We start from the raw sequence: 26557 nt of genomic DNA on the forward strand, positions 1-26557 counted from the left end.
TCCTCTCTTTACATTATAACATTGGGGACTAAAGTCCATAACTGCTTAAACTGAAGGTATATGATATTCTCCCAATTTAGACATATGAAATTGACCAGTGCTGTTCCATAGGTGTGACTGCCTGTCATCCTTGTAATAAGTAAACACAATAAAATTTATTTCACATAACTTAAGTACATTTCTAAAAATGTAAGTTCCAATGTGTAAGTAACCAAAACATTTATGCAATTAACTTTTCTTACAGTCTGACTTTCAATTAAAATTTTATTCAAAATCTGAATAACAAGGTATAGGTGTAATACCACCAAAACATAGTATGTCACATCGAGTTTCATCGAAAAAAGGGTTGAAAAAAAAAAATATTCCAATGAATTTGCCAGTTGTAGAAAATTAACCCTGCATTTCGTTGCAGAAAAAACTTTCTGAGTCATAAACATATATCTTTGATGTTTCAAAGCACCATTCTTTTTTAGTTTGGTGTTTCTATAAAATATTTTGGAAACATGAGATGGTATGGTTACTAAAGCTTGTAAACAGGAAAATTTGATTGGTTTTCTTCAGGTGATGGTTATTTTCTTATAGGCAATGAAATGTTTTGTGAAATTGTCACTGTAGTACTGGACAGGATAAAACGTTACTCATTTTAAGTAATTCTTTATTTGAAACAAAGATAAATTCTGCACAACCTTTTGAAAAATGCCAATTTAACAAAGACTAATAGGGGAAAAACAATGGTGGTATTACTCCCATGTATATATACTTTTAACTCACAAAGGTAGGCATAAAACCTACTGTTGATACATTAGCAGAGAGAGGTTGGCAAGGGCTAGAGTGTAGAATGTCATAATTTTTGTCTCTTTAATTTTGATAAAGTCATCAAGATTGAATGGAAATATAAGAATCATAATAACTACCTTATCATGTGATGCATCTTGCAATATTTCTGTTAATTCTGTTTTTGTTAACCTAAAAAAAAAAAGTTACAATGAATGCAAGATTTTCAATGATTCATTTTGAAAAGCATTGACCTGACAATATAAAATATCCCAAGATTTATCAACAACATTATAATTTTTTCACTTGATAATATCAAGTTAGACCTGACATCACTTAACACTTAAACATTTTTTAATAAACTTAGCATGTTATACATTAAAAATACTAAAATCAATACCATGAACAAATTATCAGCATTTAAACAAAACGAAATTGTAAAATATCAACAACTTGACTCAATATCAAGGTTTTTGTCATGTTCATAGCAAACACTTGCTAAAAAGGCTTATTTTGTAGTGACTTGTGGCTGATTTCTTATGTTATCGATCAACAGAAAAACTGATAATCTATACTGATATATGGTATGTTTCCCTACATCTAACTGAAAAGTAATAAACACTCCCATTGGCCATTACCATCTTTAGGTGTGTATGGTATGCAAATTTTTATCCTGGGATAGATTTCTGAGAAGGGAGTGGGTACTTTGTATGCCTACATTGTATTTTAGACATTTTTTCAAGTCCAAACCAGACCAAGAAACCAGGTGGTCAGGAGGAAAATGTTTTCATGGCATAAAATTGAATATTTGTACCTTCTTGTATCTGATTTGTAATGTTATATGCAAATAAAATTCATTTAAATGCTTTAATATTCATGTCTTTTGAGTTTTCCTGTTTCTGCTCCCCAGAAGTTTAATTTGGTCATGTTCAAATAAGAGATTAAGGATTCTGTCAATGGCAAAATTAGTGCATGTGTTTCTCGAGTTTATAACTTACTTTGTACATCTGTTCTAACCAGGAATACAGAAGGTAAATGTATAAAAATTGAATGAAACATGCCCGTTTGATGATAGCGACCGCCATTGTTTTTTACTTCCGTAGTATCAGGTGATCACATGTCATTCAATTAGACTTCCTAATTGATAATCAATAAGAGTGTGATAATCCGGATTAAACGATTCAATGAGTACTAACAAACAATAAATGAAATTAGCAGAGATTAATTAATTATTCCAGCACTAATTTATCAACATAAATATTAATTACGGTAATTAATTAATTAATATATGATATTTGCTATATTTTGTTAATGGTTCTGTATTCTGTACAAGAAATGCTTAAGCTTATAAAACTGCATACGAAATAATGTAGACTTAGCATAAGTTATTCCCTGATAACAAACCTAAACACAAACTTTAACTTGTAAACTATGTAAAAGTTTCAAAGTCAATGAACCATGATTAGGGGGTGGGGCCATATAATCTCCTTTGAAATGAGACTTGCAAAAAAGAATAAATCTGCATACCAAATATCACTGACTTAACATTAAGTCATCTTAAACAGATCTAATCACAATTAAACTTTTAACATGTATACTATGCAAAACATTCAAAGTCAATACACCATGACTGAAGGGGCAGGATCACATTATCTCTATGGAAATGAGATGTGCTAATGCTAATACATCTGCATACATAATATCATTGACCTACCAATAATGATTCCCTTTAAACTGACCCAATCACAAACTAATTCATGTAAACTAAGCAATAGTTCACAATGACTGAGGGGGCAGGACCAAATAATCTGCATGGAAAAGAGATGTGCCAATGCATACCAAATATCATAGACCTACCAATAGTGGTTCCCCATAAACTGACCTAATCACAAACTAATACATCAATGAAGCCACCCCATGCCTAGGTCTTGCTTTTTCGCCTTCATCAACGTGAGACAAAAATCAAACATTGTTTGCTAAATTATATAATCTGCAACAATATTTTCGTTATCCTGTAATCAACATGGACTGGAGTTCAATTTGTCTCTGAGAAAAACTCACTTTTAAATGGCAGCATTACTGAGTTTCAAGTTGGGATTTTTCTAGAAAGTCACTGCGTGTTATGCATAAGAAGTAACTTTTTTTTTAAGTTTCAAGGGTAAAGGTGTGCGTACTATGCATCAATACATTTCATACACATGAAAAGACTATACACAGAAAAGCAAACCATAAAGGATTTCCTTACCTTTCTATTGTAGTAAATATTTCATCAGGTGGTGCTAATTTATATTCTACATCACGTTTTGGTTTCCCTAAGGCCTCTCTCAATTCTTTTAACTTTAATATTATGGTATTTATTTCGTTTACACCTGTTTTTATTGCTTCTTTAAAAAGATCATGTCCGAAGTTGTCAGCATGTCCTTCCATCATTACTGTAAAATACAGATATATATACATGTATAATAAGTCACCTTATTTAATCAATATTATGTTGCCTTATAGAGAACTATCAAAGTAATAATGATTGGAACTATCTTGAGCTTGTCTAAAGAAATTGTTATCAACAGACAGTTAAATGCCTTACAACGAATTTTAAAAAGATAGAATAGTAACAAAAATGTTGTTCATTTGATTTGAGTTTACTTTCCGCTATTTTGCCTGATTTACTAATATTAATTTCATTCAACTTACATGTGATTTGTCATCATTTAACATATAATAATGTTGAAACTTCAATCAGTAAGTGCCCCCTAAATTGTTACACATGTCCCTTGTTCAAACAAATAGTAAATTGGAAAGACAGGTCAGCACTTACCAATTTTATTGTCACTACAACCGCTTACAATAAGATTCAATGGACTTTGCTGTAGTTCCCGTCGTGTTGGATTAATAACAATTTCATGGTCAACATATCCTATACGTACAGCACCTACTGGTCCATTAAATGGTATATCTGACAGAACTAAGGCTGCTGAGGCTGATGAAATATGAAGTAGAAATAATTTTTTTAATTAACATTATACAATTATTGACTTTTGATGAGGTTGATACAATGATTTATCAACCCCAGAGATATGACATTCACCGAGGCCAACGGCCGAGTGTGAATGTCATATCTCTGGGGTTGAAAATTATTGTATCAACTGAAATCAAAAGTCAACAATTGCTTTATTATATGACTTTTTATCCTCCTCCAATTTTCTAGTTTTTGCCCAAGATACTATTAAAACGGCTCCCTGTTTTTAAGCTAAATATATCATCTGCTTTTGCAGTTACTAATTTTCATAAGTTGAAATATCCAATAAAGTTTACCAAAAAAAAAATACATCGAAAACAAGAAAGAGAAGGTAACTAAAATAAAACTTAATGCCCCCTCCGCTACGGCGGGGGCATAAAAAAATACATCGCAAACAAGAAGAAGAGAAAAAATACACTGAAAACAAGAAGAAGAGAAAAAATACACCGAAAACAAGAAGAAAAAAATAGGAATTAACATGAAGTCATAATACTACACAATTGACGTTGCCTTGGAATATCTATATTTAGGTACACTAACGCTGTCCCAAATCTTATGTTAACCTCTCATGATTTTTGCTGCGGTGAATATAATATATAATAGGATTTCCTATGCTTTTAGCCAATGAGTAAACAGAAAATTTATAGTTATAGAATAAACGTATATATGATTGATAAATTCTTCAGAATATTATTTGATTGAATTTCTTTATTTTGACATTGCATCAACACCGAGTGACAACTTTTGCAATGTTAATTTAAATTGCTGTTGAATGTGAAGGTGGAATAAATCTTTTTCTGGTTTTATAAAAAGGTTTTATTACATTCAGAGGTTTTTCTGTATCAAGAACTAATCTTACACAACAAATCATATATATTTTCAAAGTGTGTTTAATCAATAAAATTGTTTGATTTAAAATAATAATTTGATCAATTATGTTATGCTGAAAGAACAAAAGAGGTTGGTAAGTAAAATATCAAGATTTCCACTCTCCAACTCAATGAAAACCAGCTCAGTCTTCTCAAGTTTCTTAGTATATGCCTTTTATAAGACTTTAAGATCTTTTTCTTGCATATTTTAAAATAAATTGTGACCAAGCTTAATTTAAAATTACTATTGGCAGTCTTAGTTTTATTTGCACAAAACCAAATGAGGGATTTTCACATTCGTCTTTTCAGTCATGGAAGGAATTAAATGGTATTGTAACCTAATAAAAAAAATGTTTAAATCTCTTCTAGAATGTTTCAAGTGAAACAATAGTCTAATCAAACTATGAATATTTTTTTTTTAACTTAAATCATGCAACACACCTGCATTTATACTTAGTACTTCAGGATCATGATCACCATCTACTGCCATTAAGTTACATATTATCTGTGTTTCATAATTAAATCCTGCAGGAAATAGTGGTCTCAAAGATCGATCTGAAAAAAGAAACATCTTAAATTTACTTATTCTGTTAAGATTAATATTGTAACTTGTAGTGTGCTAATTTGTTCTTTTTCATCATGAAGTAAAATTTGAAGGATATATTTTTATAATATAGCCTCACTTAAGAAATTATTGTTCATTTATATGTTTCGGAGTTTAGTGTGACGTCTATTTTCACTGAACTAGTACACATTTTTGTTTAGGGGCCAGCTGAAGCCTGCCTCCAGGTGTGGAATTTTCTCGCTGTGTTGAAGACCCATTGGTGGCCTTGGGCTGTTATCTGCTCTTTGATCGGGTTGTTGTCTCTTTGACACATTCCCCATTTCCATTCTCAATTTTAACCTGTATTGATTCTTAAGTTTTTATAACATAGATTGGTTCCAATTGAAATGTGAAACACAATATTTTTCAATGTAAATTTAACTCAAAAAGAAAATACAGTAGGAGTACAAAATGGTGTATAATTCATAAATATTTATACCTATAAGTCTACTTGTAAGAATTTCTTTATCTGAAGCACCTAGTTCACGTCTCAGAAAGTTTGTTGGTATTCTACCAGCTGAAGCAGCCTTTTGTCTGTAATCTACCTAAGAAAACATCAAACAAATAAACAAAATGACTTTTATAATCTTGAACATGAATTTTTTTCAATATCTCAAAAGTTGGTATATCAATAAAGACATTAGTAACCACTTGTATCCTTTGGTTTCTTGAATTTCTGTTAATGCCAAAGCATATTGGTGGGTTGTTTTAAATTAAATATATCAGTGAAAATCAACTGTAATCACATGAATCATGTGAGAATACTTATTAAAAATATATGTGTTTCTAAATGTTTTTTCTGCTTTAGGGATAAGATAATTTAATATGACTGTCATGAACAACATCATCCACTTTTGATTACATTTAAGTACTTGTATATAAAAATAAGGAGATGTGGTATGATTGCCAATGAAACAACTATCCACCAGAGACCAAAGGACAATAACTACATATCATTGTATGGCCTTCAACAATAAGCATTAAATTGAACAGATACTAATGTAGTTCCTCATTAATCAAATCTGTCAGCTAAAGATGCACCAATAAATTTAGGTGTTATTTCAAAACTTAGTGAGATGATTTGCCGACTTAAAATGTATTAGTAAGAATCAAAGTTACCACATGACTTAAATTTACATGTATTATTCAATATTGAGAATGACAAGTGTAATTACATCAGTTCATAATATGACTATATTATAGTATTATTCAACACAATACATACTGTCAATGGTAGGAAAGAGGCTGGCGTTGATTTTGATTTACTGACTGCAGTAACCAAAACTGTGGTATCACCTTGCTGAAAATATATAAATGAAAAGCAGTTTCACTTCGGCAATTATTCTGAACTTCCCTATTTTTATCAATGGCATGTGTTAACACTCTCGTAACTGTATGCAAAATAGAATTTTTTTATAATGCCGTCACTGATCAATTTTGCACTTCAAAATATTAAACATGTCACTTTACATTATCTTTTACGAATAGAAATATTTAAGAAGCTGTGGGTAGACCACTATTTTTTTTATATACGAAAACCTTATTTTTGTAACTCTATTCAGAATTTAACTACATAGTATACTACAAAAAATATGACATAGTTACAAAAATATGACATAGTTGTGTAAAACCTACAATCTGGATGGTAAATTACCTTGACAACCATCTGTCAAACTTTGACCAGACATTTTTTAAACACCACAAGAATGTACCTACTGACTAACTGTAAATTACATTATTTTTAAGATATGTCTTTCCTAGAGTATTGGAATGGATGGTTTTATAATTCAATAGATATAGTACATGGAGCTTGCATGCACATTACATTTGATTTTGATTATGCATATCTAATGGATTCCCTTGTTCTTCCAAACTTGGAAGTCTTTTGGTAGCCAGCTTGTCTTGAGTGCTGGGGGTTGTGGGTTTGATCCTTGTGCAGATCAAAATTGAAATTTGCTGCTTCTCCGCTAAGTATGCAACATTAAGATTAAGGAGTAAAAGCCAAGACTGATCGGCTCAAAAGTCAGAATAACGTGTCTTGGTAAGGTGACATGTCTTCCTGAGGACTGTTCCAGCTCAGTATACAGGACTAGAACAAAGCAGGGTTCATATTTCTTATACTAGTACTGGTAATAGTAAGATGTTATTATCTTGAATTTTGCCATTAGACATAACAAGAAACATTCATCATCATCCCTTGTTCTTTACTGACCAATAATTTAGGAACAAGGTTGAGTTGTCACAAATCTGATTTAACTACACGTTTATATCCCTATAACAAGTCACAAATGTTGTCAGCAGTTTGTCACTAACTCAATTTCTTTTCTAATTTGATGTTTGTTTTGTTTAATATCTTTCCAAGCTATGGGAACAACAGTTAGATGAAAGGTACTGGTATTCAAGGTCAAAATTACATACCTTAGCAACAGCTGATCCATCTGCAAACCTAGCAAATTGACCAGTACTGATTTCTATTGGTCTGAAAAAAAGTTAGAATATGAAATGTATTCACTGGTGTCTTATACAATAACAATGAAAGCACCAAGATAAATTTTGTAAAAGCCAAGATAAGAACTTTAATAATACTTATGCCAAATTAAGATAAAAGCTTTGTCTGCTAGGGTTTCATCTGATGGTCACCAAATTTGCAACTGGCTAAAAAATAACTGTTTGAAAAAAAAAATTTAACAATTGGCAAAATAATTTAGTGAAGCATTTTTTTATTTTTCATCAAGGCTGTTGACATTTTCATTTTATTTACATTTAGATTTCCATTTTAAACAAATGGTTTTCTTAAGTTTATTAATCACAAAGTACAGTGTTATGTGAATTTGAAATAACAGAAAATTATTATTTTTGTCCGTGACTTTTTGTCTGTGACTTTTTGTCCTGTGACTTTCTGTCCTACATTCAATGAATGATTCGGATAACAGAAATAGGCATGTTACAAACCATTTTGTAGACAATTTAATGTAGATTAATCACATACATGTAACAAGTTTCAGTGGGATCTACAACTGCAGAATCAAAATATAATGGAACATAGTGACCGGGAGTAATTTCTCAAAAATTACTTAAGTACCTTATGTTATATCAAAGTATATCCTAAGTGTGATATGTATTTGTACTAATAACAATTTTTACTGCCTACGGTTTTCACTGTTGAGTTTTTATTCACATGTGTACTTGAATTTTAAAAGCATGTTCTGTCGAATGTTTTTAGGTATCTAGATTTTTCTGTCAAGACTTACTACCAGGGGCGGAACCAAATATTCTCCATGGAAATGAGATATGACAATGCTTATACAACTGCATACCAAATATCATTGACTTATCACTAGTCACCCCCTTGAACTGACCTAATCACAAACTAATACATGTAAACTAAGCAAAAATTTTAAAGTCAATAGACCATGACTGAGGGGGCGAAGCCAAGTAATCTCCATGGATATGAGATATGCCAATGCTTATACAACTGCATACCAAATATCATTGACTTACCACTAGTGGTTCCCCATAAACTGACCTAATCACAAACTAATACATGTAAACTAAGCAAAAGTTTCAAAGTCAATAGACCATGACTGAGGGGGCAGGGCCAAATAATCTCTATGGAAATGAGATATGCCAGTACTAATACAACTGCATACCAAATATCATTGACCAACCACTAGTGGTTCACCTTAAACTTGACCTCATCACAAACTAATACATTGTTGACGACACCGACGCCGCCGCCTCCGATGACGCCGGAAACAGCATACCTATGTCTCGCTTTTTACTCCGTCAAGGCGAGACAGAAATGCATGGGTTTACTTTTTAACCACTCACAACATTGGTTTCACCTATTAGCATATTATATATAAATGGGGAATGTGTCCCATGGACACAGATGATTCCCCAGATAGCATATCATATAAAGTTATAAAGTTTATAACTGAAGAGCTGTAAAAGTGACGCTACCAAAATTTGTACTTGATCTGAGTTTTGTGGTAATAAGTATTGTGTACAAGTTTCATAACATTTGGTTGAGGCAATTTTAAGTTAGAGAACGGAAATGAGAAATTCAGCAATTTTTTTCCATTTGTAAAGGGGCATAACTCTAGAACAGTAAAAGTGACACCACCAAAATTCAAACTTGAACTGTATTTTGTGGTAATAAGCATAGTGTATTAGTTTCATAACATTTGGTGGAGGCTAACTTAAGTTAGAGAACGGAAACGAAAAATTCAGCAATTTTTCCATTTGTAAAGGGGCATAACTCTAGAACAGTAAAAGTGACACCACCAAAATTCAAACTTGATCTGTATTTTGTGGTAATAAGCATTCTGTATAAGTTTCATAAAAAAATATTGGTTACCGATTTTGAAGTTTTTCTGATCAATTTCTTGTTATAGTAGTCTCATTATAAATCTATAATTTTACCTGGCGACATATTCATGACAAGTTAACGACCCTGCGCTAATCAACAGTCACAACAGGTGTCATAGTTTGTTGTTACAGGTAATCTGCTTATCTGATGGGTCATAACAATCTTACAAATTAATTAATTTGTAAACAGAATCAGTCACTCAGCATTTCAATTTTAATCAATTTATCATACAACACACAGTTTGCATTGAACGTTTACCGTAGTTTCATGACAAAATCGTAATTAACTGAAAGACGAAAACTGTAATGAACTCATTAGAAACCAGCGTTTTTCTTGAAATCCGTTAAAATTTTTGAAATCAGACATGTTTCTGTCCAGTTCTAATTTAAAATCGACGCCATTTTGTATTTACTTCTACTGTGTACAAGCCTCCGCCGGTATAAAAAAAGAAAGATAACTCAAATTTTATCCATTTTCTCATTAATACTGATAGACTAACTCAAAATCTGTGTTCATCCTTCTAGCTTTAGGACATTTAGGTTTAGGATTTTTGAGTAATGGTGCAAAGATAAGAAGGTCTTTTGAGGGGGGAAGGGGGGGGGGGGGGGGGGGAGGGTCTTCACTTTGTATCCTTTATTTTTTTTAGGCCATTTTTCTCTGTTCTTAAGTTATTTTGCCAATTAATAAGTACAAGAATCATGCAAATAAAAGAAATCAAGGCTTATTAGCTCATCATCAGTATACCAAAAGGAAAAAAGACATATGAGACTATTTCAAGAGTAAAAAACAGTGCACACAGAAATGCAGCAAAAATTGTAACCCTTAAAAATCTGGTCGCGCACTAAATCCCCCATAGAGATTTTCAAAAGTTGGCAGGTCTGTATAATTAATACTTTTGTTCATCAAAGAAATGAAAAGAAACAATTAAAAATCTTCTAAAATTTTAAAATTAATCATTATCTGATTACTTAGTTTTATATTTCAAAACTAAACTTATTGATTTAACTACAGTACATTTGGAGACTTACTATGACGATAGTCGGACATCTTACCTGTCCGTCATCTCATCTCGGACATCTCGTACATATGTCAGACAGTCATAAATCAAATAATTGTCAGGTACAGCTACCTACATGAACTCTTTCATCCTTAACCGACACTAAAGATCAGCACGTGTCGATCAATCTGTTAAGGTTGAACGCTTTTTATCTACCTGTGTTAACCAGGTAATGGTTTTTAAACATGATCATTATCTTTTCTGATGCAATTGACGGAAAATGATATAGATGTATTGTAACTCAATATATTTTAGTTTTGTCGTGTGATTTTTTTAAAAAAAAAAATTTTCTGTTCACTTTTGTTTTCTATCTTGATTTTTTTATATATAATTCGTACTCTATAACTTCATGAACATATCATCTAAATGTACTTATAATAAATACGGATCGATGCTTTATTTTAGTTATCACACTTCGATATCTTTTTACGTTTAATACCAATAATAAAGGCGTTTTTGTTTTGCTCATTAATGTTTGGAATAAACACAATAAATTATGTCCATGAAATTTTTCATTCATGAATTCGTCAATAAAACATTGTTATACACTATTTACTGTAACCGTGGGAAAATTATATACGCATTGCGGTAATATACAATGTATATATTGAAATTGGTGCTGACTATTCGAAAAATTTTAAACTGATGGACTTAATAATTTTCAACTTGAATATTAAGAATTCGACATATTTATGTCAATTAAAAAGACAATTCAAAAACATTCATTTCAAGGTCTATAAATCAGTTTGATGTAGACAGTCAGAATTTTGTTAATTCGGGATGAAAATATAGATTGACACGTGTAAATAATTTAATGTCCGTTTGAATAGATGGAATAAATCATCATAGTTAAAAATGTAAAATCTAACTTTTAATTAAACATGTACTTTTGCTGGTCCTTGAATTTTACAATTGCATACCATATCTATATATATAGGTAATAAAACCAAGGTGTTCAATTGACACAAGTTGTCGATCCCCACATAATTAATTTAATGACCGGATGTAGAACAAAAACATCTTAGTATTGGTATTCTATGATAAAAAGGTGAATTTATTTTCATACAATGTGTACCGGTAATGTTTGTGATGTAACAAAAAGTCGCTTGAATTATGCTTCTGATCAAAATCATAGTTATATTAATATATTGTACATGTTTTGTATCGTTTTCTTTGTACATGTATATTTAAAATCAGAATTTAATTGTTTTTTTTTTTATTGTTTTTTTTCGGAAATACAAGGGAGTGTGCATAATTTTGTTATGGTTTTCGATTGATTTGACTCCAAATGTGTAATGGTAAGAATACGGAAATCCAGATTAACCAAGAAAGAACCAAAAACAAAAGAAGACCTCATCAATGGTATTAATTCGTTCTGGAGAGAAGATCTAACAATTCCAATCTGCAACAACTTCATTGACCACATCTATAAGGTTCTACCAGTAGCAGTGGTAACAGGTGGAAGAGCTACAGGGGACTTACCCAGGAAAATTTTTCCTGAAAGATCCAGTGGCAAGTCCCTACAGTATTTCAACAGAAAACTCCGGACACCAGAATACCAACTAAAGATTGCAAGTTTAAAGTTGAAAAAAAGAAGACGTTTTATTGCTAAACAAAACAGTCCTTTAAAGGGCTACACAAAATTTTCAAAAAGAGTCTGAATGTTGTACATCAATCAATCAATAAAGTCAAATTAAGCTCTACTCCAAAGATTACCTCTATGTATTGCTAATTTTATAAAAGATACAATTTTTGGCTAAAAGTGTGATGTAATATTTTTTTTATAGCGAATACATTCTTTTTTAAATCGATAAACATTTATTGTCACATAAACTCTTTTACCAATAACTTTGTGGCAAAATACAAATATATTTCATGAATCTCCACAAATGCTGTTTATTTCACGAAAAAAATTCAAAGAAATAACGTTCGTCAGATTTTAACTTATTATTTTTATACAATTCAAATATAAACATGATAAAATATGTTCAATTTCTTGTCATTAAGTAACATTTCAAATTATAAGTATTCTTTAACAAAATGGTGTTAATTAAAAATTAATCATGCATTACAATCCATTACTACTGTAAGATTATCTGATACGTACATTTTTTGACACAATTCAAACAAAGCCGTTATTATATAATTAAATTGATTAATCAGTTCTATCAATTAAACACATTATTAAATCATAAAATGAGCTTGACCTCACTAATTTTATAAAAGATGTTTACTAGCTGACAACAATTTACAAAATCCTGCCGACAGCACGAGCTAATAGTGGCGGGAAATTATAATTACTTAACGGTAAACACGAGTTATTTAAATGGATTGCCAGGGTCAAATAAGTGTATTGATTGATGGAGAACTAAAATGATTGGGCTTTTACGGGTATTGAGATGTGGGAAGTTAATTTTTTACAACTTATTAATTTCCCCGATTTTGAAAAATGATTTATTTAAAACTTATGACAAGAATATCGAATATTAATGAAGTTTAGTCATTAGTTAGTGGGATTGGACAATTTGAATGTGTATCTTATGTTTTGTTTTTAGAAAGTTTTAATGTAATGACAAAAAAATAATTATCCTGTTCTGTTTATTCATCCGTAAATTCTTTCATAAATTTGTTCGGCTGATCTAGGTCAAATTCCAGCAAGTGATTGACATGAGAAAATAAACGTAGAGGCTCTAACGGGGAATATGAAATCGGAAGAAAAATAAGTATATAGTTTTAAACTGATTAATTTCCAAAGTTTTAATTAATTACAATTGATTTGTACATGACAAATATCTAGCATGATGAAATATTTAACTAAGCTGAAATAAACAATTTCAATATTCATCATGTTCATATTATAGCTAATAAATAAAAATAGTGAAATATTTTTTATCCGTAATTTCATCTATTAAGACAGTGAAATATGTTACAGGATGATATCATTCATTAATCTTTAAAATGTACAGGTAAGATTACAAATTTATCAATCACAGCTACAGATTAATTTACGACCTTCCAGTAAGGTATTACACAGGTATATCACTGCAGGGGTAATTACAGTCAGGCAGATGTCCAACTTGTCCGTCTTCTTGTCCCAATGGGACATATATAGGAGAATCTTAAAATGTACTGTATGAAATAAACTAATCTCCCATTTTGGATATTCATTTTATTTTGTTTTATTTTTTCAGTTTGTTTTACGCAATATATTAAAAATCCATTTAGAAAATAATATAAATATTTTATTAGATAAAGCACATTTATATACGATATATAATGTGTATTCCAAGTGTATAACATATAAAAACATGACAAATAATGTAAATACAGCATAATACATTTACAAGTTATACTAACCATCTGCATGAATATATCACAATACTTTCACAATACTTTAATTTCCAAAAAAAAACCATGGACGACGGGTATTCACAAAGTATGGAGGATTTTATCCCATGGCCGATGCATCTTATCTAGGTATGGCCAATGCATCCTATGGACGTTGCATCCTGCATCAGTATGGACGTACAGACGGACAAGTATAAAACTAAATGCGCCCTCCGATACGGCAGGGGCATAAAAATTAAAAAAGAAATTGTAATTATTTGAGGGATTGTCCCTTATTTGAGAGTTTGTTCCCATATTTTAGAGTTTGTTCCAACTTGGTATCAACTGTCTTACGCAAGACTTGTAATCTAATTACCTATTTCCCACATCAAATTTTACATTACGAACGGATTCTTCATTTCCCCAAGAACTTTTCTGCACCTCATGACACAACTGTCCGATACGTTTTAAATGTTTTTGCATTAAAAGTAGATGATTCTTTACAGTCCATGTTTGTTTCAAGGGCGCAGCCATCTTTTCCTTCGTAAAACTGATTTTGATAAATCTAGAGGTGATCCGCATTAATTTACTCGTTCCCGGCTCTGATTGTTGCTCCTGTTCCTCCTATTCCAATTTTGAAGGTACCAGATTAATTGGCGCAATCTTTGAAGTTGACATCTTAAACTTTAATAATTGCAAAGACCCTTGTGTAAGAGGTATATAAGTAACACTAACTTACCCAAATAAACCATGCAAATTTCAAGAGAACTACCATTTTCGGAGTTCCATCGACAAGAAAACGTAGTTTACCATATTTATGTCAAACTTTTGGGAATAAATTATTTTAATAAATATTAAAATATCTTCTTTGATTTGAATTTCCTGTTGAGACATTTGGAAGGCCACTCAGTGAATGACATTTTGTATTGATACTTTCATATCTGTGTATCCTTTTCAGAGATGCAGCTAATCATCGACCCAGTTGAACCTAAGGGTCAGAACCGGATTGGGACAATCACCCGAATGGGAATACACCTAATCGCTATTTATTCCATTCCGGATAAGTTCTAAAATTACACAACTTTTTCATCCAGTTGAAGCTATCTGGGGCCCTGTTTAAATAATGCACCATGCATGATACTTTTTAATGAGATCTGTTTAAAACATCGTAAATACTTCAAACAAAATATTTTTTGACTATTTTGAGTTTCGAAAAAGTGGATCATAATCTATCAAAGTTTCGTATCGATCGCTTTCTAAATTTTTCCCTCCCTCAGCTCATTACTGATGACCTTTGTTGTTTACCTGTTCATGGCCTGTTGACCCAAACAGGAAGTTGTCTAAATGACTGTTTTTCCCGGGATTGGAATAAATAGCGATAAGGTGTATACACAGATGGGAATTCTAGTCACTTTGGCACCAGGTTAAATCGGCTCCCGTAATAGTCAATTTCGGCACTTAGTCTAATTGGAACCTGGTTAATTTGATGCCCACAATTTACATTGTGTTTTGCGAGTAAACTATTGAAGTCTCCGTTTTTCATGATTTATTTGATATTTTCACTCAAGGTCTCAACATATATTTGTTGCGCATAACAGAAGGTCCAATGGAAACTTTGTTATAAACAATTAGGCCATAATACAATGTATCTGTTCCTATTGGAACTTATATCATAAAGGAACCTTTATTCCATGACAACTGCACATTTAATACTAGTAAACATGGGCTACAAGATTGGTGCCAATGTTATTCATTCTATACAAGTAAACAGGAAATGCAGAAAAAAAAACAATTTAAATTACAATGATAAAATTAGTTTTTATCCTCATCTGTGGATTAAACAACAGCTTGTGTAATGGCTTCTTTGTTTACTTTTTTTTTTAATTATAAAAGATCAAAAACTATCTGAAAATTGTTAAAACAACAAACAGGTTATTATTTGTAATAGATATAAGTTTTTAAAGAAAGCCAACTGATTATTGTTTATTGTGTTTTCTTCCAGCTTAATTTTATGTTCTGAGTTTTTAACAATGTATGAAATGAACCTCTGACAGTTTGAAATTGTAAGTTTTGCCAAAAAAGATATGTAAAAGAAGAAAACGAAAAACTATTCTCAAATAGAAATAAAAGAAAAGGGTAAAAATAATAATAGGTTCCAGTTGAATTATCAATTGCTGAAAGGACTTTAAATAGGTGCCAATTTGACTAGATGCCGTTTTGACCAGGTGCCTATTTGACTTGTACCCTACAGATGGGTGCAAGACAACTTGGCTTGAAGTCTAAATTGGATATTCCACAAATAAGATAACTCTGAATGTCTATGAAGTCAACTCAGACTGTCTATGAAGACAACTCAGATCGTCTATGAAGACAACTCAGACCATCAATAAGTCAACCTTGAACTGTCTACAATGCCAACTCAGACAAAGTATAAAAAGAGAATTTTGACTATATAAATGTTTTAATGACTTTTCTACTATGAAAAAGACAACTAGGACTGTGTCTGAAGAGAAGTCATACTGTTAACTAGGACTGTAATGTCAACTCACACTAGGGAGATCTGTGAAGCCTGTTTTGACAGTACATTGATTTCCTGTAAACTCCCAAAAACTCCATAAGAACCTAAGAACCAAGAGATATTACCAGAAAACTCTTATTTTATATGGTGTAATACTGCTTTTATTGATAATAAAGATTATAACTTTGACATATATGTCATTTTTACTCAATAAAAGTATAATTCAATATCGAGAATTAGATTTGTATTTCTTTTATGCAAGTTCCATGTATAACAATATGTCAAACCTGATTATTCTAAAGGTAGATAAGTCTCCTAAATAGCAGGCAATGCAGTACTTATTGGCTTAGTGAAGAGTTTTTTTTATTTATGTAATTTATTATGAACTGTTGCATTTGTATTGTGTAGTAAATGACTGAATTTTGCACTTGTTTTGAGGCTATGTTTATTTTGTTAATGACTTACTGGTGATAAGTTGATGGCTCATTGACTTTAAGAATCTAATCCTCAATACTTTTTATACTTTTATTAAGATAGAAGTATTTACCTTTTGAATAATTATGGCAGCCATATATACAAATCAAATTCCTGAACTTCAACTGTAATTTAATTGATCATGAGTAATAATTACATATCTCTCAAAATTATTGTCTTAATTATCTATTAAAGCAGTAATGAATAATACTATATAGAAGGAAGTTCGACAAAAATGTAAAATATAACATTATATCATTTATAATCATTTGAATAGTCCAAACCCTCTTTTAATACTTTGTCTGAATTGTCAATGTAGACAGTAAGAGTTGACTTTATAGACTGTAAATATTTACTTATTAGTAGGTCTGAGACTTACTGGTGATAAGTTGATGGCTCATTGACTTTAAGAATCTAATCCTTCAATACTTTTTATACTTTTATTAAGATAGAAGTATTTACCTTTTGAATAATTATGGCAGCCATATATACAAATCAAATTCCTGAACTTCAACTGTACTTTAATTGATCATGAGTAATAATTACATATCTCAAAATTATAGTCTTAATTATCTATTAAAGCAGTAATGAATAATACTATATAGAAGGAAGTTCGACATAAATGTAAAATATAACATTATATCATTTATAATCATTTGAATAGTCCAAACCCTCTTTTAATACTTTGTCTGAATTGTCAATGTAGACAGTAAGAGTTGACTTTATAGACTGTAAATGTTTACTTATTAGTAGGTCTGAGTTGTCTTCGAGCCGAGTTGTCCCATATTCACACCAATAATCCAAAAACTAGTTAAAAACCTGAAAACTGCTTGATATTACCAGAAAACTCTTTATGTCTATTTTTTTATACTTGCAGATAGTTAATAATGCCGTGGGACTTAATAGCCACAGATTTTGGTGGAGAGGAAACCATTAATTTTGGACCAAGACAAGAATCTGGCATTGCCTTGTATCAAGTGGAAACCTTAGCTACAATATCATCCAGTGATAAGGTACAATGAAACACTTTTATAAATTTTTATATACATGATGTGTAACATTATACACAAAGATTTAAATACTAGCTTGTTTCAAAGCCTAAAAGAAGTCTGTTAATTTTCAGGATACCTTACCAACTTAATGTTATACCTCAATCATTTAAAATTTGAAGTGCTGATCAAAATAAGATAATGTCAGTAATTTTGCCTTTGAATTTGAAAGATGAAAAACTGGGATTCCATCAGCATTAATAAAGACCTAGTAATGATAATACATGTATAAAAGAATAAGATTGATTTCTCTATGCATAAAATATCAGGAATTCCTGAAGACAAAAAGTAGAAAAAAATTAGAATATAAAATGTATGTTGTGGTCACATGATCAATTGAAATGGTGTACCACAGTAATTGTTCTTGACTAGTTTTAAATGTATATTACTGTTTCATGATAAGTTGAATCATCGGTGTGTATTAAGGATTTCCAAATCAAACGGGTGAACCCCAACATTTTCTGTTGTAGCCACTAACTTATTTGATAAATAATATGACAGAATGAATCTGCAACCACATTACTCATCAGTGAATATTTCTTGGTAAATTGGTATCGCTATATATTTTCTATTCGTTGTTTCAGGACCAGTTGATACCTTGTACCACAGTAACTGTTCTAGGTGAATTGGCATGTATAGCAGTTCAAGAACATCTAGCTATGTTTAAAGACTGTCAGCAGACTGCGTCAATTGGATTGGGTTGGTGTTTAAAGCAGGAAAAATTCAAAAGAATTTGTATACCTATTCACATCAAATTGATTTCAATATCTTGTCATTTTGAATAACAACAACATGATAATCATTTTGTACATTTTTATACATATTTTCAAGGAGATGCATTAGGATGATTCTATGGTTCTTTCACGTTTTATATATAACTGCCTTTGAAGTCTCACGTTAGCTTGCTGTCATTTGGTGCAATAGATTGTAGGTTGGATCACAGGTCAAGTCAAAACATAGACTTTAGACTTGTATTTGCAGACTTTGAAATATGTTTCACTTTGCTTCATGTCCCTAAAGTGTTTCATTTTTGGTGGTATGTTAGAATATCTACAAGAATAATCAGAAGTGTAAGTTTTTAAGAACAGAGTGATTATACTTAAAGAAATTCTAGAGTAAACAAAATAAAATTTCAAACTTAAGAATGAAAAACAAAAAAAAAGGCATATCTTAACAAAATTTCAGTTCGGTTTTGCTACATAACTTAATATCAGTATAAATGTTATTTTAAATTCATATGCTGTAAATTAAGAAATTATTGCAAATAAAGTGACTGAGTATGTATCGCAATGATAAGAACTCGCATTCTGAAATATGTATGCAGTTTTCCCTGTAATTGCAATAATTATTCCCACATTTTGGTCTGTCATGTCAAAATTGCAATAATAAATGCACACAATAATTTCTGAATTTACAGTTATCATTTTAATTGATAAATAAATGATTTTCCGCATTGTAGATGGTGTTATAGATTGTATAGAATGGAGTTCTGATGGTTCTATGTTAATGGTTGGAGACAGTACAGGAAAACTTTCACTTCTAGATACTGACACTGGAGATATTCTTTTCTCATTTGTAAGTACAAATGTACTTTGAAAGTTCTGTGGAAAAAAAAAAACACCTGATTTAAGACAAAACAAACAAAAAAGCAAATATGACAGACAGCAACCAATGACAACCAATGAATTACTGGCTCATGACATGGGACCGGCATATATAATATTCTTCCTTTATACTTAATTTGAAATATTTGTAAAAATGTAAAACTTATTTCTAAGAAGTGACCATATAGGGGATTCACATGTTTATTATTGATAGAAGTGTTCATTAATATGATATCAATGAATTTTTCCTTCTCAATTGATCACAAAGTTTAAAATAGGTATGTTGTATATTTAATTGTAGAAAGTTGTTCCTGAAGGATGCAGTTTGAAAACTTTCAAAAGAATTCTGTTTAGTACAAAATCAGATGGTAAGGACAGTTGATATAGAAGGTCTATTGAATTTATGGTATGCATGAACAAAGAGAAAACAATTTAAAAAATCCCCAATACTGTGATATTAGATATTTTCAATTTCTCTAGCTAACTGCTATATTCAAATATTATTTTCAAAAATACAAATTCAAATTTATGATTGCAATGTTCATCCTGTTAGTCTGTCCATATGTTGGGCAATTTGTCCCTATATCAGGTCAAAGTTTTTGTTTAAGGTACTGTAAATTTAGAAATTATTGCATGCATTTATTATTTAGATTTTTTGAAAATGGACAAAAATGCGAAATTAATTATTGCGCTTTCAGAAAAATCTGCATTCATTTACATGTATCAAATATCACAATATGAGTTCTTATTATTGCGATACTCATGTAATCGCATTATTCGCATTTATAAAACCCTTGCAATAATTTGTGAATTTTACAGTAGGTAAACGTTTTTGTTAAAGGTAGTTTGTGGTCACATCAACATAAAACTTAGTGCACTTGTTTATTTATATGCCAAATTAGGGTTTTGACCCAGATTTGTGGCCCACCAACTATGGAAATATAATAGTTTATATCAGGTTGAAGTTTTTGTTTACGGTAATCTGTGGTCACATCAACTCCAAACTTAGTATACATGTTCATTATAAAGTGAACTGTTTAATATATATTTTATTTTAGTGTTTTGACTGAAATATTGCAGTTCTATCAAAATGGAAATTTGATAGTGTGGGTGAGGCACAGGGCTTCCAAAATTATTTTTATGCAGCCGGACATTTTATATATTATCCCGATTTTAAACCTTTAAGACAAAATAAACAAAAGGCAATTATGGTAATCAGTTGCCGAGTTGGCCATCCTAATGATTGACATTAAAAAAAAACGATATTAAACTTTCAAATTTGAAGTTCTGACGTAAACTGTTAAATTGGCAGTGCATCATTCGAAGTGTGCAACATCAGCGTACTTATATCTGCCTTACACTCTTTATTTGTGCAAAATAACGTTGTCAACAACTTTACTTTCGTTTTTAAATCGATTAAAAATACCGGATGTTATCTTGACAATGGTAAAACATGGACCAGAGACAGATACGTAAATTCCGTGTACGTTTGCAAAGCATGAATGAGTGTAAGTAGCTCTTTCTATGTTATTTCTTCAAGAATATATTCGAAATAAACGTGAGATAAAGGTATCAATGACAATTTAAGCATTTTTTGAAGAAATTAGGATGCATAATTAAATGTCACACCTGCGCACCTGCGCACACGTATACTAGTTCAAACAGAGACATGTCTCCGGTTCAAACAACGTGGTTATGACGATTTTTCATTTTCACCTTTTTAATTTTTTCGTCAAATCATATTTGTAAACGTATTTCTGATAATTTAAATCTTTTTGACTAAATTAATTAGATGCAAACCGCTGAAATGTAAGAAAATAATTTTGAATAGACCGATCAATGTTCGGTTCAAAATAGTTTACCTGTCACCTGAACAGGTAAATTTCAGCTGTTCGACAACTAATTAGCCTTGATTAATATTAGAAGGTATTAAAGTAGGGGTTTGTTTTGATAGTACTTAATGATCATGTCACTTTTATGACCGGAAATGTGTGGCTGTTAAAGGCAAAATGTTGGGTCAAAAAGATCGCGAATTATGTTAAAATGACCGTCTCTTACGAAAGTCTTGAAAACTAAAAAGTAGATGACCGTTTCATGCTTTTCCCAGCCAGACTTTTACCGGACATTATACAAATGTCCGGCATATATGACCGTTTTGGAAGCCTTGGTGAGGCATGGTGTCCTTTGGACACATATTCTTGTTTTGTCATAGTTTCTGAATTTACAATATTTGTCACCATATAGAAGTCCTGTATATCACAAATCTAAAAAAAAAAAGAAGACATTTTAATTCATTCATTCAATAATATTGATGTGTATCTAAAGCAAATTTGTACTTAAGTCTGGAACAGTTTGGATACATTTTTATTGAAATAAGAATTTAACATATGTATTATCCTAGTTATACAATTCCATCGATTGAAACATTTAACATTGCTTGAATATAGCAATTATAAATATCTTTGTTTAAAGTTTGGTTAATGGGTTAATGGCAATTTTCAAATTAATACATTGACAATTTTAGATACTACAGATTTGGTGGTTCTGGCAGGCAATGGACAGATGTTGGTTCTAACTGGTATTACACAAGATTTATTTTCTGCAGGTTTGACTTATATTAGTATATTATCACCATAGTTATTATTTCTTTACATATAACTGACTGTTTATAGAATGGTTAATCATATCTCTTAACTTCCTCAGTGGTCTTGTGGTATCAAATGTTGGAAATTTAGCGTGATTTCATCCATGTTGAGGTAGCTAACTGACACTTATGTTTTATGACGTTGCACATATATAGCAATAACTAGACGTGGAATAAACACGATCTATACACAACACATTTATCTACTTTACCTAACTTCATGCTCATCAGGAATTTAGAATTTGATGCTTCTCTGCCAAGTGCAAAACATAAAGGAGTTTGAGCAAAGACTGATCAGAATTGATTCAGAACAATGTGTAGTAGTAGGGTGATATGATTGTTGTTTTGTTAGATATTAAACAATAATTTGAAATTTGATCTGATTTCACAGTTAAGTCTCATTACAAATTATACTTTATTGCATTATTTTTATATTTATCTTCGCGTCGCTACCATTTCTAATGTGTAGCATGGAGAGGGTTGTTACAGATTTTTTTTTATTGATATTAGTTATTTTTGATATATTTGATATGAAAGTTTATTTGAAGAGGAGTAGTGTAGTATTAGTATACATATTTTTTCTTGGTACATGTAGATGAAGGAAAAATTGCAGCTTCCTTGAAGGAAAAGTTGATACAAACCAGAGCAGATCATTTCCATACAGAGGGTGTCAGTGATGTTGTTTGTTTTGATGATAAAATAGTAACTTTGGTAAATGAAATTTATTGAAGCTTTTGTCTATATACATGTAGAATTTAGAATTTTTAAATAGGAATACTGGGAAACTGTGAAAAAAGTTCAATATTTATTTCCAGTGGAATATTATTTGTTTGTGGGGTTTGATAATTGTGGTTTGGAATCTAACTATAACAAATAAAGGGAAACTTGCACTTCTTATGGTATTCAATTGAAGATTCTGATGAACTTCAAAGTCATGAAGATTGATACCCTGTATTTACATTACATATTTAAATGAATTTTGTGTTTTTTTGTTTCTAAAATATATAAAACACATCCTCTCAAAAAAAAACATGAAAAAAAACATAATTTACGAGAGAAGTTGGTTAGGTGCAAAAATTGTTGTACAACAAAAATGTAGTATCATAGTAGTCAACAGTTTCTTTTTCTTATTTTTTTTATATATTAGTTGTTATATGAATCCATTAAAAAAGACAAGAATATTTCCAAGGATCCTGTTGGTATCTATTAGTATAACAGCAATAATAAATGTAAGTGGAAACAAGACTATGCAATCATTGAGTAAAGCACATTAATATGTTTAGAGTATTTTAGTGCATTTATGTATCTTAAATTCCAGGGATGTGGTGATATTGCAATTGGAGTATGGGTGATAGAAGATGGACAGTTGGTTTTAGACGATGAGATCCCTAGTTATGTTTTAAATGGTCAGTCATTTCATTATACTGTGGATTCATTTATTTTTCGTGGATACCAAGTTTTGTGAAATTAGAAAAAGTTGCATTTTGAGGGTTTGCCAAATTGGGGGGAAAATGCTGCTAATGAAATCATCATAGTTAGCTTTTTGTTGATAGTTTAAATAGTTGATAGCATATCTAATGGAATTTTATTGCCAGATAAGATAAAAGAATGTAATTTTCAACAATTGTAAAGCCAGGATTATGTCTTATCAATTGATTCCATTCCACCTAAAAAATAGAATTCAATGTGCATCTTGTAGGACTTAAGTTCACTGCCAATTTACCAGAAGATTGTTTTTGTTTGGGGTATACTAACTGCTTCTGGTGTCAATTTTTACAAGAGAACATCATTTATTTATTGATAAATATGTTTTATGAAAGTATTTATGTTACAGATACCCGTGATTTGTAAATTGTCTAATTCTAAATGGTTTCCGCTTTTGGAGATCATCATCCCTAAGTTTTGATCTTCTGCATTTGATATTATTAGTGATAAAATTAACATTATTGTGCTAACTCTGTTGACAGGTGCTGGTGTAGAAGAGGGCAGAGTATCATCAGACGGGAAACATCTATTTGTCTTGACTGATAATGTGAGTGTGTATTGATGATAAAGTTATTTCTAGTTGGAGTCGAAGTAAAAATATGACTGTTTGTTACAAAACAAATAAATTTGGATGAAAATATTTTAAGAAATTAGACAAAAGTGAAAAATGTGTGTGTGTGTGTTTTGTTTTGTTTTTTGTTTGTTTTTTTTTGGGGGGGGGGGAGACATTCATATGAAACAATTTTATTTAACCCTAAAAAAGCAAAGTGTGGATGGATAGTGATCCATGTATTTGTTTGTAATAACTGAAATGTCATAGCTACTTTAATGATTCAGAAAATTAAATCACTTTTTATTCATTTATGTATCACTCTGCTATATCGTAAAAACAAGTTAAACTCTTAAGGGTTTGAAAAAATTACCTGTAAAAAATGAAAAGCTGAATATTGCTATAAAAGCTTTTTTCCCCAATAGACAAATAAATATTATTGAATTTCAATCACAAAAAGGGGGAGTGCAGTTTATAGATTTATAAAAAGGTTTGGAATGATTTTAAGAATGCATAGTGTTGCATGTCATTAGTTATATCTAACTTTTTTGTAAACGGATCACAATCACAGATTGTTCTATGAAAATTTTAATTTTAATTTTAAAAAGTTTCATAGTAAAGTATTGAAAATGAGTACATTTCCATTATGTAACAGGTTGATATAATCTTATAATTATAATTCATTTACAGCACGAATTGCTATTGCTGAACACTACAACAATGACTGCTCTACATAGCTGGTCTGACATTAAGGTGGAACAGTTCCAATTACTAGAAACAAAAAAGATCAAGAATCAAAGGTAAGTTTCACTATCTTTAAGGAAACTACTATGTCACAGATATGTAATAATGTTAAATGCATTTTTATATTTATATACTTCATTTGAATATTGCAGTCTAATATACCAAATAACAAAACATTATATTTTATGATTACCATTTTGGATAATTTTTTTTTTTGGATATATTAATTTTGTAAAAAATTGCAAGCATTAAGAATAAGTGCAAATTCATTAATACTATCTTAGACAAACAAACGCTTTATTACTTTTTTTTTAAAATGCACGTTTAAAATGCACTAGATATTTCGATTTTATTAGCTTAACAAAAAAGTTTTTTTTTTGACAAGGGGAGGTAATTTTTGCACAAAATTCATATGCTCAATTCAGGGGAGATAATTAAATTGTATATTACTTCAAATAAAATTGTTTTAGCACTTTTTTGTAAGATATCAATATAATTCAAAGTGTGTTTCTGAAAAAAAGTTGATCTTAATGATTTCCTCCAAAAATGATATCCATTTAAAACACTCATGTTTTGTCAAAGTAATTCAGAATACACATACTTGTAAAATAGATTGGCAGGTTATCAGAATTTTATAGTACAGGCAAAAGTAGTTACATTGAAATGCGTCTGCCCAAGACGAGAACTTGTAGATTATAGCGATCATTATCAACTGTTTGTTTTCAAATTGTGACTTCTTTTGTTGTCTTGCCTTGACGAAGTCAAAAAGCAAGATTTAGAGGTGCTTTTCGGGTTGTGGGGGAATCAATAATGTACTAGTTTGTTATAAGGTAAGTTTATATGGACCAACTTAATGTCAATGTATTCGGTATGCAGTTGTAGTAGCATTAGCATTTCTCATTTACATGGAGCTTTTTTGGCCCTGCACTTCAGTCCTGGTTAATTGACTTTGAATGTGTTGCATAGTTTACATGTTAGTATTGCCATTTTAACTTCAACAATTGCATTATGCTATTAAAATTACACATTAATGCAAGACATATATACAGTGATTCTGCTAGCGCTCGTCATTTACGAAAAGGTTTTCAAAATGACGAAAGTTTTTCAAATCAATTTCGTCACTTAAATTTGAAAAGTGTAAAAATATTTTCACATGAAAATACTGTAATTTGCAGTTCGTTTATCACAGTTTTGTCATTTGAACAAAATGTTTTCCACCTGCGGACAGTTCGCATTTTAATTTCAATATTTCTCAAACGATCACAATTTGCAGTTAGTTTGTCGGAGTTTAGTCATATGAACGAGTTTTCGTTATATATATATATTTTATATAACTTTTCATAAAAAACTCAACAATTTTGATTAAAGAGAAAGAACTCTATTCAAAACGTTCAGAAATATTTCCAAGAGTTAAACAGGTCCTTCCTTTACTATGTACTGCGCATGCGTGAAAGTATTCTTATAAATTAG

The 26557-nt window shown here is 30.6% G+C and overlaps 2 protein-coding genes across 2 annotated transcripts in view; one reads left to right on the top strand and one right to left on the bottom strand.

The window, feature by feature from the left end:
• LOC127698556 (polyribonucleotide nucleotidyltransferase 1, mitochondrial-like) overlaps positions 1–14559 on the bottom strand; it is a 52815-nt gene extending 38256 nt beyond the window's left edge. Inside the window, exons 1-8 of the mRNA XM_052202060.1 lie at positions 14396–14559; positions 7682–7742; positions 6489–6563; positions 5703–5808; positions 5101–5214; positions 3590–3751; positions 3020–3206; positions 915–966 (exon numbers count right to left, since the gene is read on the bottom strand). Of these exons, the coding sequence (XP_052058020.1) occupies positions 915–966; positions 3020–3206; positions 3590–3751; positions 5101–5214; positions 5703–5808; positions 6489–6563; positions 7682–7742; positions 14396–14553 (915 nt within the window). The 5' untranslated portion in view covers positions 14554–14559. The remainder of the gene's footprint in view (positions 1–914; positions 967–3019; positions 3207–3589; positions 3752–5100; positions 5215–5702; positions 5809–6488; positions 6564–7681; positions 7743–14395) is intronic.
• A 3335-nt stretch (positions 14560–17894) lies between these two features.
• Positions 17895–26557, top strand: part of LOC127736991 (kinetochore-associated protein 1-like) — a 78744-nt gene continuing 70081 nt past the window's right edge. The window contains exons 1-9 of the mRNA XM_052247547.1: positions 17895–18024; positions 18645–18759; positions 19520–19635; positions 19966–20032; positions 22189–22269; positions 22904–23019; positions 23627–23714; positions 24276–24340; positions 25034–25143. Of these exons, the coding sequence (XP_052103507.1) occupies positions 17899–18024; positions 18645–18759; positions 19520–19635; positions 19966–20032; positions 22189–22269; positions 22904–23019; positions 23627–23714; positions 24276–24340; positions 25034–25143 (884 nt within the window). The 5' untranslated portion in view covers positions 17895–17898. The remainder of the gene's footprint in view (positions 18025–18644; positions 18760–19519; positions 19636–19965; positions 20033–22188; positions 22270–22903; positions 23020–23626; positions 23715–24275; positions 24341–25033; positions 25144–26557) is intronic.

Source organism: Mytilus californianus, unplaced genomic scaffold (genome assembly GCF_021869535.1).
Source record: "Mytilus californianus isolate M0D057914Y unplaced genomic scaffold, xbMytCali1.0.p SCAF_4, whole genome shotgun sequence".
Taxonomy (NCBI): Eukaryota; Metazoa; Mollusca; class Bivalvia; order Mytilida; family Mytilidae; genus Mytilus; species Mytilus californianus.